Source organism: Oryx dammah, unplaced genomic scaffold (assembly GCF_014754425.2).
Source record: "Oryx dammah isolate SB20612 unplaced genomic scaffold, SCBI_Odam_1.1 HiC_scaffold_15, whole genome shotgun sequence".
Lineage (NCBI taxonomy): Eukaryota > Metazoa > Chordata > Mammalia > Artiodactyla > Bovidae > Oryx > Oryx dammah.
In genome coordinates this window covers 41,598,695-41,617,080 of record NW_024070199.1, presented here as the reverse complement: position 1 = coordinate 41,617,080, position 18,386 = coordinate 41,598,695, and the positions used below count along the sequence as shown (strand labels likewise).

At 52.9% G+C, this 18,386-nt stretch overlaps 2 protein-coding genes across 4 annotated transcripts; one reads left to right on the top strand and one right to left on the bottom strand.

Annotated features, from left to right (window-relative positions):
- The first annotated feature begins 719 nt into the window (after positions 1 to 719).
- Positions 720 to 1,521, top strand: GPHA2 (glycoprotein hormone subunit alpha 2). The gene is made up of 3 exons (XM_040256341.1): positions 720 to 822; positions 983 to 1,167; positions 1,279 to 1,521. The coding sequence occupies exons 1-3, from the start codon at positions 720 to 722 to the stop codon at positions 1,378 to 1,380; spliced, it is 390 nt and encodes a 129-aa protein (XP_040112275.1). The 3' UTR covers positions 1,381 to 1,521.
- Positions 1,522 to 1,583: 62 nt separating this feature from the next.
- Positions 1,584 to 10,316, bottom strand: PPP2R5B (protein phosphatase 2 regulatory subunit B'beta). Of its 3 annotated transcripts, none has more exons than XM_040256239.1 (14): positions 9,992 to 10,316; positions 9,081 to 9,554; positions 8,101 to 8,297; positions 7,426 to 7,527; positions 7,173 to 7,265; positions 6,916 to 7,046; positions 5,706 to 5,765; positions 5,496 to 5,604; positions 4,906 to 4,959; positions 4,566 to 4,616; positions 4,323 to 4,442; positions 3,357 to 3,484; positions 2,992 to 3,093; positions 1,584 to 2,369 (listed from the first exon to the last, which is right to left on the bottom strand). In XM_040256239.1, the coding sequence occupies exons 2-14, from the start codon at positions 9,277 to 9,279 to the stop codon at positions 2,225 to 2,227; spliced, it is 1,491 nt and encodes a 496-aa protein (XP_040112173.1). In that variant the 5' UTR covers positions 9,280 to 9,554; positions 9,992 to 10,316; the 3' UTR covers positions 1,584 to 2,224. The 3 variants fall into 3 exon arrangements, with proteins under 3 accessions (XP_040112173.1, XP_040112175.1, XP_040112174.1); XM_040256241.1 differs by having other exon boundaries at positions 8,194 to 8,297; positions 9,992 to 10,302; XM_040256240.1 differs by lacking the exon at positions 9,992 to 10,316 and having other exon boundaries at positions 9,081 to 9,966.
- Between the last annotated feature and the right edge of the window lie 8,070 nt (positions 10,317 to 18,386).

Here is an 18,386-nt window from a genome sequence, read left to right as displayed (position 1 = left end):
TCTCTGCAAGCACACACACACTGCCCCCTCTGCCAGGTCCTGGCCTCTCTACACCTCACTTCCCCAGTCCTGGGCCACAGGCAGCCCTAGGACAGCTGGAAAGCAGAAACCACCCTCTGAGGACCACACCTCAGAGAAGAGCAGGATCTCCCAGGTGGTTTTGCTGTGAGGCTTCGGGCAGAAGAGAGGCAGGCCTGAAAGCTGATCTCCAAGAAGGCGTGGCTCCAGGATGATGGTGAATAAAAACTCGGAGAGCCAGCACTGTCTGGAGACCAGCAGGAGACAAGAGGAGCCATTCACCAATCCATTCAGAAGCGGTGAGCTCACTGAGGCAGCAAGAGCCCCGGGTGGGCCTGGGGGCTGTAGCTAAGGGTCCTGCAGGCCCAGATGGGGCAGGTGGAGGGAGGCAGAGGTTTGTGCTCCAGATGGTGGAGGAGATTCCTGGGGAGAATCACTGCAGTGGGCTGACACGCAAGTCACACTGGGACAGCTGCTCACACTCACACCCATCCAGAGAGGATGAGTACATACATACATGCATATACCCAGACACCCAATGGCACACGCGAGGGAAAGACAGCCCCTAAGGCATGCCTCACCACAGTCAGACAGACCAGCCTAGCCCCGGCTCATTCACCCAGAGGCTGCAGCGTGGAAAGAGCTCCTCCCCCACACCTGCACACCCACCTAGAAACATCTATCCACCCTCTGTGTTTCAGATGCCCATGGCGTCCCCCCCAACCCTGCTCCTCTGCCTGCTGCTCCTGGCGGTCACTGAAGGCCAGAGTCGACAGGCCGCCATCCCAGGCTGCTACTTGCACCGTAAGTGATTCTGGGAGCAGAGAGCTGGGTGGAAGCAAAGAGCGGATGGATTGGACCAAGCCGGGGCAAGCAGCACCCTTGAGGGACCCAGTGAAGCTCAGGTGGCAGGTGCTGGGCAAGCCTTCGCCAAGGCACCATTTACCACTCCCCTGTCTCCTAGCCTTCAACGTGACGGTGCGAAGTGACCGCCAAGGCACCTGCCAGGGCTCCCATGTGGCACAGGCCTGTGTGGGCCACTGCGAGTCCAGCGCCTTCCCTTCCCGGTACTCCGTGCTGGTGGCCAGTGGTTATCGACACAACATCACCTCCGTGTCTCAGTGCTGTACCATCAGCGGCCTGAGGAAGGTGAGGGGGCTGAGCTCGGCAGTGGCTCGTTGGGGTTGCGGAGACAGAAGAGGCAGGGATCTAAGATGGCCTAAGAAAGGAGCCTGGAGCAGACACCCACCTCTCCTACAGGTGAAGGTGCAGCTGCACTGTGGGGGAAACCGGAAGGAGGAGCTGGAGATCTTCACGGCCAGGGCCTGCCAGTGTGACATGTGTCGCCTCTCGCGCTACTAGCCCATCCTTCCCCCTCCCCCTGGTCACAGGGTTTAGTGTTGGAGTGTAGCCCATATATCCTGAACCTCAGTAAGGATAACAGGGCCAACCCTCTGAAAAGAGGGGGGTTTCTGCCTCTTCACCACCTCTGCCTGGCTTCCGAACCAGTCTTTCATCAGTTCACCTCCCCCTTGTCCCTACCCCTAAATAAAGCAAGCACATCATGAGTTTCTCTCTTTATTAAATCTACCCCCAGCCATGGAAAGGGGAACAGACCACAGTTACTGTAACCAGCCCCCTTGTCCCAGGACACAGGGCATCTTCTGCCTGTGTCCTTACCCCTCCCCCTGCCCAATAAATAAAAAGGGGACAAGGATGTACAGGGCCAGGGAGGAGAGGGGAAGAGAGTGCCCTGGGCCCAGGATAATGTCTGTGTTGCAGGGGAGCTGGGGGAGAATAAATAGACCATGGATCCCATGGTGGGGTGAGGAAGGACCTCGCGCTGGCACGAGGTGGGGCAGGCGAGGGGCTGCATCCCCTTGCCCTAGGCTGAGAGCGGGGGGTGGGAACCTGCCTGCAGTCTGGAGCCCAGCTTTGTGGGGCAGGGCAGTCCCCAATGGCCGCTTCCTGATCAAGCGCATCCTGGTCCAGTCCTGCCAGGAGGGCCTGAGAATTCTGTTGCCAGGACCACCATCTCTCCTCCTCTCCCCTCAGAGGAAGCTGCCCATGCTGGGCCAGGCAGGGAGCCCTCCAAGCCCCCACTGGCAAGGCCAGGAGCAGGTGTGTATCTCTCTGGGCCCCTGGGCAGGAGGGAGGGTGGAGGGACTGATAGCTCTGGGTGTAGCTCCTCCCCTTCTGGGGATCTTTAGCTCTGACCTCCATCGGTGACCTGGGGTGTAAGCCGCTGGAGTGGGGCCTCTTTGGCTCCCTGGGTCCCCTGTAACCGGCGTAGCCGTAGCTCCTCCAGGCCTTGCCACAGCTCCTGACGTTCTCGGGCCTTCTGCTGCTCCCTGGGGAGAGAGGGAGAGGCAGTTCCCTTCCTGGAGCTCCAACTGCAATCTAACTCCCTCACCACCACCCCACCTGCAAAGAGACTCAGTGGGAATCTTCCACTTGGGGAGAAAACACCGAGGAGAGACAGGTCCCAGCCCATGGTCATGAAGTAGATGGATCAGCCTGGCCCTGAGAGGCCCCGCCTGAAGGGCTGTTATGTTGTTTAGTTGCTAAGTCATGTCCAACTCTTTTGCGACCCCATGGACTGTAGCCTACCAGGCTTCCCTATCCATGGGATTTTCCAGGCAAGAATACTGGAGTGGGTAGCTGTTTCCTTCTCCAGGGGGTCTTCCCGACCCAGGGGTCAAACCTGCATCTCCTGCACTGGCAGGCAGATTCTTTACCACTGAGCCACCAGGAACTTACGTACTAGGAGGAAGTGCTTGGGAGGATAATTGGAGGATGCAGGGGAAAGCTGGGCACAGATGGCCCAGCACATGACAAGACCATAGGGAGAGACTTTAAACATCTGACCAGATGGGATATGGGTTATCCTTTTAGGTTCCCTCCAACCCTTAGGAGCTGGTCGTTTTCCTGCATTTCTCCTCTCTCCCCCATGCCCAGGCTCTCAGCACTCACTGCTGCTTTTCCAGCTTGTAGGAGGCCGTGAGCTCATCAAACAGCTTCCCATTCATCTCCATGAAGGTCTTGAGCACATTGTAGATCAGAGACACAATGGTTCTTGGCAGGGACAAGGACGAGGTGAGAGATGAGAGCAATTTCAGTTGGGTCCCCCCTCCCACTCCAGCATTCTGCCTATCTCTGTGTCCCAAACAGCTTGCAGCCCTGAATACCACAAGCACTACCCTTCTCCTTCCCCTTTCACCACCCCTCCACCACCTTCAGACGCCTTCCCTGATCCTCTCCAGCTAGGAGTAACCCCAGTTCTGGACTGGCTGGCCCTGCCCCAGCCTCGTGGGTCAGGTCAAAGCCTGGGCACTCACTGATTCCAGTGCTCCTTGGAGACTTGGTAGAGGGTCCCAAACACAGCAGGCAGCACAGTGTGGCAGTTGTCCTCAATGAGGCTCAGGATATACTCATTGTTCCAGAAATACAGAGCCCGCTCTGCAACCTGGGGCAGCGAGATGGCAGAGTAAGCACCTCAGTGGCTTCCCTGCAGGTGCCTGTCCTGGAATCAGACCCAGCCCCAAACCCAGGGCACGCTGTCCTCCTTGCACCCCATCTTCAGGGTTCATCTGACCAACGTGGTGAGGTGCAAAGAACACTGGATTTGGAGTCCAGTGCTCAAAGTGAATCCTGGCTCCACTATACACTGGCCACATGACTTTGGGAAAGGCAATTTACCGCTCAGCCTCAGTTTTCAAATCTGTAAATTGCGGCTAATAATAGCTACCTCCATATGGCTGTTATAAGAATTATATGAGGTATTTAGTAAACTGAAGTGCCAGAGTCACTGTGAGGAAAAATTGACAACCACCAGGTTACGGTTTATAAAAATGAAAGTCTGCATACATATGTAGGAGAACACTGGTTACATCCAGCCTGGATGGAGTGGGGAAGCCTTGCTGGTCTCTGTGAGGCTAATGAAATTTAAGGCCACTAAGAAAGGGGGAAAGTGATGACAACCATCCATCCCATTCATGGACATTTGGTAAACATCCATTTCAGTTTACCAGATGTGTTTATGCTACCATCTCTTCAGTTCTCCTCTCCACCCAGTTGGCCCATTCTACAGATAAGGAAGCTTAATCCAACTCAGAGTGGTGAAGTGATTTGCTCGAATCTCCTCAGCCACTGGGAGGTCTCCTGACCCTGAGTCCAGCATCTCCACATTATCAGACCCAGGAAGGTCCAGAGGAGAAACTGAGGGCAGAGGAAGCTGTGTGAGGTCAACCTGCCAACCTTCCAGTCCATACCCTGGCTCTCACCCCACCTGTCCCCACCTGTACCTGGAAGTGGGGGCTGGACACACAGCGGGCCACCTGCTTGAAGAGGGGCTCCTGGATCTTCACGAACTGTGAGGGCTCGATAACATCCAGAATCTCCTCCATCTCCCCCAGAAACATCACCTGGGGTGGGGGCAGGGACACAGGGGCGACTGTTCCCATCTCCCCCGACATACACCCAACTGCCCTTGGGAAGCCAAGCCTTCCCAGCCTCCCTGCAGTGGACACCAGAGCCCTCCTTCATACCTCTTTCTGGGTACAGGTTTTTGGCCAGTATTTGAGCAGCCCCCGGATCACCTGTGGGAGTTGAGGCAGAAAGGAGTCAGGCCTGCCAGGACACCAGGTTGCCTCCCTCACCAGAGGTACTTGAGGGCTTCCCTGGTGGCACCTGCAATGCAGGAGACGCACAAGACGTGGTTCGATCCCTGGGTGGGGAAGATCCCTTGGAGGAGGGCACGACAACCCACTCCAGTATTCTTGCCTGGAGAATCCCAAGGACAGAGGAGCCTGGCGGGCTACAGTCTATAGGGCCACAAAGAGTCGGACAAGACTGAAGCAATTTAGCACACACACCAGGGGTACTCACATGCTCTGTCAGGGTTGCATCCTTCTCCAGGAACTGCACCACACAGTATGCCAGCTGCAAGGGAGCGGGGGTAGGGTGGTGGAGGGGTAGGCAGACAGAAAGAGGACAGGGGTCAGGAGAGGACACCAGATATTTGCTCATTTGCTCTTCACTCATTCACCAAGCATTTACTGACCACCTAGGAGATACCAGGCACCGTGTTTGATGTGTAGGGACACAATAATGACGCTACAGGGGAAATATTCAGCAAACCATTCCTTGTAAATTTTATAAAAGGTTCCATAACCACCATCTGTATCATGATCTACGGGAATATAGAAAGAGGAAAGCCTAAGCCTGCCCAGAGCAAGTTAAGAGGGAGGGGGCTGGGAAGCCTTCAGAGAGCTGATGTCTAAGATCGGCCTGAAAGGATCGTGGGGATTCTCTAAGGCAGACAGAAGAGAATTAGTCAAGAAAAAGGGGAGAGAGGATCCCATGAGTTAATGTTTTCGAGTGCCTGGAGTCAGAGTGTCAGGCTGACCCTGCCAGTCGGGTGGCTGCCCTGACCCTCAGGCCCTCTCTACTACGGCGGGGCCAGGCCCGGGCCTCACCTGGGCATGGAAGACAGACAGCGACTTGACCGAGTGCAGGGGGATGAGGACTCGAACCAGGAACTGCTTGTGCTCCGTCTTCAGGGGCAGGGCAAAGCCATTGATGATGCTGAGGAGGGGACACGAGATGCAGAGGGCTGGGGTGACTGGGCCTCCGTCCCTCCTCCCAGAGTCCTCCAGATGCTCCAGCTGAGGCCCAGAGAGAGTCACCTTCCTAAGATCTCCAGCAGCTCAGCCACGCCATTGAAGTGCTCGAATTCATAGATGAACCTTTGGGAGGAAGAGAGGGATGCACAAGAGTTCAAGGCAGTTGGAGCAGGCTCAACCCTCCTCTCAACCCCCCTGCCTACCCACCCCAGCCCTGCACATTAACCCAGAGGCTGTGCTCTCTTCCCCAGACACCAAACCAGGCCCCCTGAGATCCACACCCACTTCTATATCGCCCTCTCAGCCCAGCCACCACTGCTACTCTGGGTCCCAGCTCAAACCTCTCTTCTGTGAAGCATCATCTGCCAGACCTTAACTCTCATTACCTGGTCCCATTCAGTCCACAGGCACTCAGCCTGAGTCCTTCACTCTTCATGCCAATCAACCGAAAGAATGACAGAGTGTCTATTCTGGGCTACGTATTTCTCAAAACTATCCCAAGAGGTAGAGCTTATTAGATCCATTACACAGATGAAGAAATCAGGGCTCAGCAGCTCAGTCAAACTTGCCCTAAAATTAATAAGCAAGGGATCTAATACCCTGAGCTCCTGGAGGACAGGGATCATTCCTCACCTATTTCGTAGCTAATAACAATAAGAGCTAAGGTTTCAGAGTTCTAGCCTTCGTCCAGGAGCTATAGTGAGTGAAGGCATTGCCTCATTTCATCTTGACAACTCTCTCTGTGTTAGTATAGTTATCGTTCCCATTCTAGAGACGAGGAAGCTAGGAAAAAGCTTAAATATTTTGCCCAAATTCACCCAAATATTTGAACCAAACTCAAACACAGGCCATCGAGCTCAAGAGCCAGTCTCAACTACAAGGCCATATGGGCCCCTGATGCCAAGTAGGCATTGGTGCTCAATACATATTTACAGAAAGGATCCCTTTCTTTGGGTCCTATGGCCTGGTACAACAAAGATCAAAAGATTTAGATCCTAGGCCCCCTGAACTGACCTAGTCCCTGAAAACCATTTCATCTCTCAGCCTCTATTTTCTCATCTGTAAAACAGAAATAAATACCCTTTCTCTGTTGATCTCACAGGATTTGTATAAGCAGTATTACTGGTAGCAGTACATGCTGCCAAGAAAAAACTCAATAAACCATAGTTCTACAGGGTCCCCTAGCCCAGAAGCCTTTGCCTCTGTCTTCTTCTTCCCACAGCTCTCCCCGCTCCCTCTGGAGGTTTCAGCAGGGCAGGCAGCAGGCACCCACCGGAGGAAGATATGGCTGCACTGTTTGCGGATGTAGGCCCGGAGCCCCAGGAACTTGCCGTAGACCCGGTGCAAGATGGTCTTGAGGTACTCACGCTCCCGGGGGTCCTCGCTATCAAACAGCTCCAGGAGCTGTGGGAGCCGGGATCAGGGGTTAGGAAAGAGACCAAGCCAGGCTACTCCCATCCTATCCCCACGCCCCCACAGAGAGCCTGCCCCTGCCCCATGATACCACCCAGCCTGGGTTCCCCACTTCACCATCAAGACAAACTTTTGATCCACATATCTCTTGGCCACAGAGGGCTGGAAGTCTGGGCTCTCCAAGAAACGCAGGAAAAACTCATATACCAGCTGGAGGAGGGGACAGATGACATGGTGAGTTCAGGAACTGCCTCCCTCTTCATCCTGCCCTGTGGCCCTCAGCCAACAGTCCAGGATCTCAGGAGACCCTCTACCCCACTCCTCGGGTCTCTTGTGAAACTCATATCCCTGTCTTCCCCAGCCCTCCTACCTGAAGATGTGGCCATGAAGGCTCAAGGTTGGGCTCATCCTCTTCAGGGTCAAATTCAGGGTTCTCACTGGGCGGCAGTGTCCGAAAGATATTCACGGAGATCTGAGGGGCAGGTCAGGGTTCTTTAAGGAAGAACCCTCTGAGGCAGAAGCTAGGACATCCCTCATCCAAAGTCTAACGGGCCTCAGCACCTGCCTCAGCAAGCAGTTCCCTCCTTTGCAATCACCGCCTGAACATCTAGGTCATGGAAGACCTGGGCTTGCAGTTGGGGACTGAGGGGCAGATGAGACACATCCCCACCCTCTATCAGGGGCAGTCCAGCCCGGAAGCCAAGATGGAAAATGGTAAGGTCGACGGACCTTCTAAGCAGCAAAAGGGAGATTTCTAGTTTGAATATTGAGAGAGGCTTCATGGAAGAAGCAGCAGATGAGCCAGGCCATGGCACAAGGAAGGCACACCAGGCCTCAGGAGAGCGTAAGCAAAAGGGCAGGGTGGGACAAGTCCAGGAGGCACCGAGGGACCTACACTGGCAGGGTGCTGGGCAGGAGCAGGGCTGAGAGACGGGTCAGGCGGGAGACACGGGCCCTAAGGCCAAGCCAAAGGGCATGGGTTTATTCTCTGCCCGGGAACTCCGCGGGCAGGCAACAGGGTTCCCATGTGCACCAAGGTGCTCACCATGCGGATGATGTCTGGGTAGACAGGCTCAATGAGGACCCCCCGGGTGCTCCCCACGCACTCCACCAGCTCATTGAGTGCCGCCCGCTTCACCTCCTTCCCCTTCAGGTCGGCCACACAGTCCAAGAAGTCAAACATCACCCCACACTGGGCCAGCTTCCGGCTCAGCAGCTCATGCAGCTCAGAGGCTGGCACATCTGGGGAGGGAGGAGGGATCTGAGCCTGGGCCCCAGCTGCTGCAGCTCTGGGCAGGGGTGAGCCTTCCTAATCCCTAGGGCAGGCTCCTCTGCCCCTATGCCCCATGCTTCTGGGCCATCTCCCACTCCTTGCAGAAAGTAAACCACTTCTGTCCCATCCTCCATTCTTATGAGGTAAAGGAGCTTCATCTCTTCATCCTAACTGAGGCCCAGAGAACACGACGGCCTGATTGGAAAGCATGGTTACAGACCCTGGACATCTGGGCCTTCCACAGGTGCCCCCAACAGCCACGGCCTCCCTCTCCTAGGTAGCACTCTGTTCTAAGAGCCAGAAGTGGGGAGAAGAGCCAGGACTAGGAATCTCTCGGGTGCCCTCTGCCTCAGCTAGTGGGGCCCTGTACCCAGAGGTGGGGAGACACCACCACAATTGCAGGGAGCCATGCTGAGCACCTGCTCCAGGACCCTGGCAGCAGCCAGGCTGCTTGTGGCTTCCTGGAACCCAGGCTGTAGGCCCCACCCTCAGCCCTGGTCTGCCCCCCAGGGTGGCACCACCTCCAGATGCCCCACCTCCAAGGATGACAGGCCAGTCAGGCCATGCGTCAGCACAGAGGGCGAGAGGGCTGGGGGGTGGGGGTCAGCTCAGGTGGTGGAGTCCCTTGCTCGGAAGGGGCCATCCAGACTCCGTTGGATCACAGCTGCCAGCTGCTTCTCACTCCCCCACCCCCAAGGCTCACTGGCCCACTCCAGGACTCAGGTCCCCTTGCGGCCAGCAGCTGGGCTCACCTTTGAGCAGGGGCAGTGGAGTGAGTTCTTGCTGGTTGCTCTGATAGCGGAACTGAGAGGAGCTGTGGGACCGCCGGGGCCGGGCCCTGCGGAGGGAACGGCGGGAGAAGCCGTCCACCTTGTCGGGTGGGGGCACAGGGGACAGCCCCGGGGAAGAGGGGCTGGTGGGGGTGCTCGCTGGGGGCAGCTTCGTCTCCATGGCGGCTAGGCGGTGGGTCAGGCCTTCAGAGCCCCTGAGGTTCCCTCTAGGGCTGCAGGATGCTTTATGAGGCTGGGTTGACTAACTTGGGCCCATCCTGTGCGCTGCAGGAGGTGAGGGGGATGGGGTGGGCACAACCACAGTCCTGGGCCCCCCCCCAGGACCTTTGGCAACTGCCCAGTCCTGGGGGGCAAGCACAGTAGACAGGAGGATGGCTCAGGTTTCAGGTCCTTCCTGAGGGTCCGAAGAGTCCAGCTAGGGTTCCCAGCCTGGCTCTTTTGAAAAAGAAGTCAGGGCAGAGAGGCCGGCAAGAAAGACAGACAGCCTGTCAGTTCTTTCAGGACAGCCTGTGGGGCTGCCGCTGACAGCCCGTCTTCCTGCCCTCTGACCCTAGCCCAGACCCTAAACCAGGTGCAGGTGCCTCCCTTCTCCCAGACATAAATGCCCCAGGCTCTAAAACAACCCCCTCAAAATAGGGCCTCTCCCCCAAGCCAGACTCTATCTAGAATGGGGACCTTGGCCCTCATCCCTGGCCCCTAACAGAATGGGGACCCCGTTCCTGCTCCACTAATCAGGGTCACCAGGGACTCTTCCAAGAATGGGGGCCCTAGCCCCATGCCACCCCCCTCCTACAACCTGGCGCCCTCCCCAATCTCAGTTTCTCCTTCCTCACCCCCAAATCTCATCTGCCTCCCAATAGGGGGACACTCACTTCTCAGACGCTCAGACTTAGGTCACGGGCCCTCTAGGGGCTGCCTGTGGGGAGGGGAGCAGCTGCTCAGGGCTCCTTCGCAGCGGTCCGGTTCGGGGCGCTGGCGCTGGGCGGCGGCGCTCCTGGGTTCTCTCTCCGGCTCCGGGGGGGCCGGAGCATGCCCCCAACTCAGCCCCGAGTCGGGGCGCGCGGGCTCCGGGCTGGCCGGGGCAGCGCGCAGACCTCTCCTCAAGTCGGGGGATCCGACCCGCGCGGCACCGCGGGAGCCCCGGTTCTGTGCGCACCGGCACCCGCCGCCCAGCTTCTCACGATGACATCAAGCCACCTCCCCCAGTCGGCCCGCACATCCCCGCGGGTTTGGGGGGCGGGGGAGGGGGGCTGCGTCAGGAAGTTCCCGCCGGGGGCAGCTGGGAGATGTAGTCCCTGCACCAATTAAAGCGGCTGCCTGACCGAAGGGGTAATCTCTGCGGGCACCAGCGGACAAGACTGAAGCAGAGTGGGACGGGGTCCAACTGAGGCTGGGCTCCTGAGCTCTGGAAGGGAGTGTATATGGAGAGAGGAAGACTCAGGAGTCTGCACCAGGAAGCTGGGGGCGATGCCAGGACTCTGGCAGCAAAGAGGCCCAATCCTCGGTCACACCCAAAGATTTGCCCTGCTCCATCTGTGCCCCAGGCATTCCACCCACAAGGGAATGGCACTCTCACTCCAGAATGGCTGGACACTTTAAAACCCCAGTAGAAAATGGCACTGGACTGGTTAATAGTCTGCAGTGAGTCAGTGCCTGCTGGGAGGGGTGTGGTGCCCCCAAGGCTGCTGGGAAATGAAGTCCTTCCTCAGCCTGCAGTCCCCCTCCCCTCCCTTGCTGTCTAAGGTGACATCATGGTCTGGATTTAAAGGGCCAGCCTAGGAGTGGCAAAGCATCAGAGCTGGAGATGCTCCCTGATGCTGCCACACCACCCCAGCAAGCTAGCCTCTCTGGATGGAACTCCCAGCCCCTCTGGGACCTAAGATGTGCTCTTGGGGTCTCTTGTTCAAAACCGTGCTGCAGGGACTCCAAGGCACAGGTGGAATTCCAGGAGTTTGGCATTCCTGCCAAAAGTTCCCGGTTTGTAGTGCCCTGGGCCCCTTTCCTAGCACCCTGGACCCCAACACCCTTCATTCTCCTGGACTCCATCCCCTACCCTATACTGTGAAATCTCCACCCAGAAGTTCCTCCCAAATGAACGACTGGTCCATGGAGCACCAGGAGTGGGCGATGAAGTCAGGGAGGGGCTGGGGTCCTTTTCAGAGTCTTCCTCACCCTGCCCTAGGCCTTCTTGGCCACTCTGCTGCCTTGGAACCACCCAGCCACCTTGCCTGCTGCAGAGGGAGCCTGAGTGCCCAAAGAGTGCCCACCTACCGGAGCAATAAAAAGCAAATGCCACAGTTTAGCCAGGCTGAGATCCAGGGCAGAATCCTTTGCTCCATAGGTCTTGTCCATCTGGCCCTTGTGGCCTCATCTGTTGAATAGAAGCCCATACTTTTCTCCTTGCCCACCTCCCAGGCTCAGGAGATGAAGCTTCTCCAACACCCCTACAGAAAAAGCTGGGGGAGGGGAGGCCCACCAAGCCTTCTACAACCAGATGAGGAGCCTGAGGAGTGGAGAGGAGAAGTGCTTTGCCCAAGGTTACATATCCTGCCATCAAAATCCGGGACTCCCACCTCCCAGCCTAAGTCAGGAGCACACGAGCTCCAAAACCCCAGCCGAGGTCCCGGGCCCAGTGCTCTGGACTCTGAGGGTCTCCAGGCCAGAGTGGCCATGGAAGGTTGGTGCTTTGTATGACCCTCAGATTGAGGACTGGGGCACTGAAGAGCAGAAGACACACATAAGATTTCCTGCAAGAAATAGCCTTTGAACTGCATTTCAAAATAGACACAATATTACATGGCTGTTGGAGAGTTGAAGAAGACTTTAAAAATAATTTTTAAATATTTATTTTCGGTTGTTCTGGGTCTTCATTGCTGTGCAGGCTTTTATTTAGTTGTTGCAAGCAGGGACTACTCTCTATTAGTAGTTTAAGTGCAAGGGCTTCTTATTGTGGTGGCTTCTCTTGTTGCGGAGCACGGACTCTAGAGCAAGGGCTTCAGCAGTTGTGGCACACATAGGCTCAGCAGTTGTGGCTCCCAGGCTCTAGAGCACAGGCTCAGTATTTGGAGTGCACAGGGCTTAGTTGCTCCAAGGCATGTGGAACCTTCCTGAATCAGGGATTGAACTGATGTCTCCTGTATTGGGAGGGAGTTTCTTTAGCACTGAGCCACCAGGGAAGCCTGAAAATTATTTTTTAAATCATTTTTACTGAGATATCATTGCTGCTGCTGCTGCTGCTGCTGCTAAATCGCTTCAGTCGTGTCCAACTCTGTGCGACCCCATGGACGGCAGCCCACCAGGCTCCCGAGTCCCTGGGATTCTCCAGGCAAGAACATTGGAGTGGGTTGCCATTTCCTTCTCCAATGCATGAAAGTGAAAAGTGAAAGTGAAGTCGCTCAGTTGTGTCCGACTCTTAGTGACACCATGGACTGCAGCCCACCAGGCTCCTCCATCCATGGGATGTTCCAGGCAAGAGTACTGGAGTGGGGTGCCATTGCCTTCTCCGAGATATCATTAACACACCACAAAACTCACTCATTTTGGTGTTGCTGTTTAATGAGTATAGAATATCGGTTTTGCAAGATGAAAGGTTCACGATGGTGTGATCACTCACCTAGAGCCAGACATCTTGGAGTGTGAAATCAAGTGGGCCTTAGGAAGCATTACTATTACTATTACCATTACTATTACTATTACTATTGCAAGCCTGAAAATTATTTTTTAAATCATTTTTACTGAGATATCATTGCTGCTGCTGCTGCTGCTGCTGCTGCTAAGTCGCTCAGTGAACAATGAACAAAGCTAGTGGAGGTGATGGACTACCAGCTGAGCTATTTCAAATCCTAAAAGATGATGCTGTTAAAGTACTGCACTCAATATGTCAGCAGATTTGGAAAACCCAGCAGTGGCCACAGGACTGGAAAAGGTCAGTTTTCATTCCAATCCCAAAGAAGGGCAATGCAAAAGAATGTTCACACTACCACACAATTGTTCTCATTTCACATCCCAGCAAGGTAACGCTCAAAATCCTTCAAGTTAGGCTTCAACAGTGTGTGAACTGAGACCTTCCAGATGTTCAAGGTGGATTTAGAAAAGGCAGAGGAACCAGAGATCTTCCTGGTTCCAACATCCGTTGGATCATAGAAAAAGCAAGAGAATTCCAGAAAAACATCTGCTTCATTGACTATACTGAAGTCTTTGACTCTGTGGATCACAACAAACTAGGAAATTCTTAAAGAGTTGGAAATACCAGACCACCTTACCTGCCTCTTGAGAAACCTGCATGCAGGTCAAGAAGCAACAGTTAGAACCAGACATGGAAAAACAGACTTAGTTCAAAATTGGGGAAAGAGTACGTCAAGGCTGTATGTTGTCACCCTGCTTATTTAACTTACATGCAGAGTACATCAGGCGAAACGCTGGGCTGGAAGAAGCTCAAGCTGGAATCAAAATTGCGAGGAGAAATATCAATAACTTCAGATATTCAGATGCTGCTGCTGCTGCTGCTGCTGCTAAGTTGTGTCCAACTCTGTGCGACCCCATAGACAGCAGCCCACCAGGCTCCCCCGTCCCTGGGATTCTCCAGGCAAGAACACTGGAGTGGGTTGCCATTTCCTTCTCCAATGCATGAAAGTGAAAATTGAAAGTGAAGTCATTCAGTCATGTCAGACTCTTAGCGACCCCATGGACTGCAGCCCACCAGATTCCTCCGCCCATGGGATTTTCCAGGCAAGAGTACTGGAGTGGGGTGCCATTGCCTTCTCCGGATATTCAGATGACACCACCCTAATGGCAGAAAGCAAAGAGGAACTTAAGAGCCTCTTGATAAAGGTGAAAGAGGAGAGTGAAAAAGCTGGCTTAAAACTCCACATTCAGAAAACTAAGATCATGGCATCCAGTCTTATCACTTTGTGGAAAATAGATGGAGAAACAATGGAAACACTGAGCGACTGAACTGAACTGAACTGACACACTCCAGTATTCTTGCCTGGAGAATTCCATGGACAGAGGAGCCTGATGGGCTATAGTTATGGCTGTGCTGGGCTTTTGTTACTGCCCATGGGCTTTCTCTAGTTGTGGCCAGTGGGGGCTACTCTGCACTTGGTACACAGGCTTCTCATTGCGGTGGCTTCTCTTGTTGTGGAGCACGGGTTCTAGATGCTCGGGCTTCAGCAGTTGGCAGTGCATGGGCTCAGTAACTGTGCTGGACTGGCTTAGTTGCTCTGCGGCGTGTGGGATCTTCCCAGACCAGGGATCCAACCTGAGAAATGGAGTATTTCCTGCCATGTCAGTCAGCAAGGATGTCACAGTCATCAGGATTCCCAGTCTCCAAATGTGAATTCCTGAGCCGTAAGGGCACTCAGGAAAGAGAAAAATACCTGAGACATAACAGCCATCACATTGCAGCCGCTCCCCATGCTGAGCACTGAGGAAGTCCCCAGATAGCTGAGGTGCACAGGAAAGGGATGATTTCAGTTAGGCCAGACTCTTGCATCTTCCCATACAGAGAAAAGCACTTAATTCCTTTAACTTGGGAACTCTGGTCTTCTTAATTCACAGAAATACTTTTGATGTTCAGACCATCTGCCCTTTGTTGCAAACTTCTATTTAACCTGATTCCCCCCTCAACCCACCCCACCCAACCTCCTCAAAACAGCTCTCTCAGGGTCACCTGAAATGCTGTCTCCCAGATAAAACATGACTCTCAATTTTTGTTGTTGTCCAGTCTAAATCGTGTCCAACTCTTAGTGACCCTATGGACTACAGCATGCCAGGCTTCTCTGTCCATCACTATCTCCCTGAGTTTGCTCAAACTCATGTCCATTGAGTCAGTGATGCCATCCAGCCATCTCACCCTCTGTCGATTCCTTCTCTTTTGCCTTCAATCTTCCCCAGCATCAGTGTCTTTTCCAATGAGTTGGGTCTTCACATCAGGTGGGCAAAGTATTGGTGCTTCAGCTTCAGCACCAGTCCTTCCAATGAATATTCAGGGTTGATGTCCTTTAGGATTTACTGGTTTGATCTCCTTGCTGTCCAGGGGAGGACCTCAATTTTTAGGTTCTGGCTATTTTTCAAGTCAACAAACCCCTGTCCTCTGCATTGGCAGGCAGATTCTTAGCCACTAGACCACCAGGGAAGCCCTGTTATTTTTATTATTAATTTAATAAACACTTGATGAACACAGCTCTGCTCCTGGCCTATCATGGGGGTCAGGCAGACGTCCTGATTCATTCCACAAGCATCTTCTGGGCAGCATCTTATTTATTAGCTGGCCTCCTAGAATGGGGCCTGCCTTGTGTTTCTAACAATTCTCTCAGAGGCTGTTCTTCAGTCTCTTCAGGTAAAGAGCTGCCTACCCAGTTGAGCTGTGTCAAATCCTGAAAGATGATGCTGTGAAAGTGCTGCACTCAATATGCCAGCAAATTTGGAAAACTCAGCAGTGGCCACAGGACTGGAAAAGGTCAGTTTTTATTCCAATTCCAAAGAAAGGCAATGCCAAAGAATGCTCAAACTACCGCACAATTGCACTCATCTCACATGCTAGTAAAGTAATGCTCAAAATTCACCAAGCCAGGCTTCAGCAATACGTGAACCGTGAACTCCCTGATGTTCAAGCTGATTTTAGAAAAGGCAGAGGAACCAGAGATCAAATTGCCAACATCCACTGGATCATGGAAAAAGCAAGAGAGTTCCAGAAAAACATCTATTTCTGCTTTATTGACTATGCCAAAGCCTTTGACTGTGCAGATCACAATAAGCTGTGGAAAATTCTGAAAGAGATGGAAATACCAGACCACCTAAACTGCCTCTTGAGAAATCTGTATAGAGGTCAGGAAGCAATAGTTAGAACTGGACATGGAACAACAGACTGGTTCCAAATAGGAAAAGGAGTACGTCAGGGCTGTATATTGTCACCCTGCTTATTAACTTATATGCAGAGTACACCATGAGAAACACTGGACTGGAAGAAACACAAGCTGGAGTCAAGATTGCTGGGAGAAATATCAATAACCTCAGATATGCAGATGACACCACCCTTATGGCAGAAAGTGAAGAGAAGCTAAAAAGTCTCTTGATGAAAGTGAAAGAGGAGAGTTAAAAAGTTGGCTTAAAGCTCGACGTTCAGAAAATGAAGATCACGGCATCCGGTCCCATCACTTCATGGGAAATAGATGGGGAAACAGTGGAAACAGTGTCAGACTTTATTTTGGGGGGCTCCGAAATCACTGCAGATGGTGACTGCAGCCATGAAATTAAAAGACACTTACTCCTTGGAAGAAAAGTTATGACCAACCTAGATAGCATATTGAAAAGCAGAGACATTACTTTGCTGACTAAGGTCCATCTAGTCAAGGCTATGGTTTTTCCTGTGGTCATGTATGGATGTGAGAGTTGGACTGTGAAGAAGGCTGAGCACCGAAGAATGGATGCTTTTGAACTGTGGTGCTGGAGAAGACTCTTGAGAGTCCCTTGGACTGCAAGGAGATCCAACCAGTCCATTCTGAAGGAGATCAGCCCTGGGATTTCTTTGGAAGGAATGATGCTAAAGCTGAAACTCCAGTACTTTGGCCACCTCATGCGAAGAGTTGACTCATTGGAAAAGACTCATGCTGGGAGGGATTGGGGGCAGGAGGAGAAGGGGACGACCGAGGATGAGATGGCTGGATGGCATCACTGACTCGATGGACGTGAGTCTGAGTGGACTCCGGGAGATGGTGATAGACAGGGAGGCCTGGCGTGCTGCGATTCATGGGGTCGCAAAGAGTCGGACACGACTGAGCGACTGAACTGAACTGAGCTGAACTGAACTGATCGCAACCCCAGGTTAAAGGGATTAAAACAGGCTCACCAACAGGAGCAGTGACTTGCCTGAGGCCACACAGAGCTGGGATTGGAATCCAGATCCCTGACCTTTGGGCTTCAGGCCAACTTTTGGTTTTAGATTTCAGTAGAGTTCATCTCTGGAGAAGGCGATAGCACCCCACTCCAGTACTCTTGCCTGGAAAATCCCATGGACGGAGGAGCCTGGTAAGCTACAGTCCATGGGGTCGCGAAGAATCGGACATGACTGAGCAACTACCCTTTCACTTTTCACTTTCATGCATTGGAGAAGGAAATGGCAACCCACTCCAGTATTCTTGCCTGGAGAATCCCAGGGACAGGGGAGCCTGGTGGGCTGCTGTCTATGGGGTCACACCAAGTCGGACACGACTGAAATGACTTAGCAGCAGCAGAGTTCATCTCTCTTGTAAGGCTAAAATGGGATTATAATTACCTGTGAGTATCTCTTAAGTTATAATGATGTAAGAGATCTTGTGTGACCAAACCTGTAAAGCAAGAGTGGGCAAATTTTTCTGTAAAGGGCCAGGAAATAAATATTTTAGGCTTTGCAGGGCTCTATCTCAAGCACTCAACTCTGCTGTAGCAAGAAAGCAATCCCAAGGAGTTTTCTGCTAGTCCAGTGGTTAAGAATCCACCTTGCAAGGCAGGGGACACAGGTTCGATACCTGGTCAGGGAACTAAGATCCCACATGCTGAGGAGCAAGTAAGCTTGCACTGCAACTAGAGAATCCATGGGCTGCATGACACAAGGAAGATCCCACGTGCTGCAGCTACGCAGCCAAATTAATTCGTTAAAAATTTTAAAAAGAAAGCAGCCCTAGAGAACTTAATCAAATGAGCACAGATATCTTCCACGAAAACTTTATTTGTGGATATATGTGAATTTCATACGCTATTTAGGTCATGAAATCTTATTTTTCTTTTGGTTATTTCCAACTGTTGTAATATGTAAAAAACATTCTTGGTTCAAGGGCTGTACAAAATAATAAACCCCTGCTCGGGGGATTAGAATCCATTCTTTACTGGATTTTAGGATTAGAGATATTAAAAGTTATTATTATTATCACAGGGAGAGAGGCTGGAGGCCTGACCAAGTACAAAGAGAAGGGAAGATCCGTTAATCTCCTCTCAAGCATTGCAGGTGAGACCTTCTTCATTGTGGGCTCATAGCAACCTTTATAAATCTGGTTCCATTTCTATAAAATGGTTACAATAGTCTCTACATTAGAGACTATTAGAGGGTTGCTGTGAGAGTGGAATGAGATAGAGAAAGGTTAAGCGTTTTGCAAAATGCAAATCACTTCAGTCTCTCAGTCTGCAGTACACCAGGCTTCCCTGTCCATCACCAACTCCCGGAGCTTGTTCGAACGCATGTCCATCAAGCCAGTGATGCCATCCAACCATCTCATCCTCTGTCGTCCCCCT

Coding starts and splice junctions, on each gene's coding strand:
- PPP2R5B (XM_040256239.1), bottom strand. CDS start 9,279: ATGGAGACGAAGCTGCCCCCAGCGAGCACCCCCACCAGCCCCTCTTCC. Junction 7,047..7,172: donor ATCAAAAGTTTGTCTTGATG/GTGAAGTGGGGA, acceptor CGGCTCCCACAG/CTCCTGGAGCTGTTTGATAG. Junction 4,443..4,565: donor AAACCTGTACCCAGAAAGAG/GTATGAAGGAGG, acceptor CCCCCACCCCAG/GTGATGTTTCTGGGGGAGAT.
- GPHA2 (XM_040256341.1), top strand. CDS start 720: ATGCCCATGGCGTCCCCCCCAACCCTGCTCCTCTGCCTGCTGCTCCTG. Junction 823..982: donor CCCAGGCTGCTACTTGCACC/GTAAGTGATTCT, acceptor CCTGTCTCCTAG/CCTTCAACGTGACGGTGCGA. Junction 1,168..1,278: donor CCATCAGCGGCCTGAGGAAG/GTGAGGGGGCTG, acceptor CCTCTCCTACAG/GTGAAGGTGCAGCTGCACTG.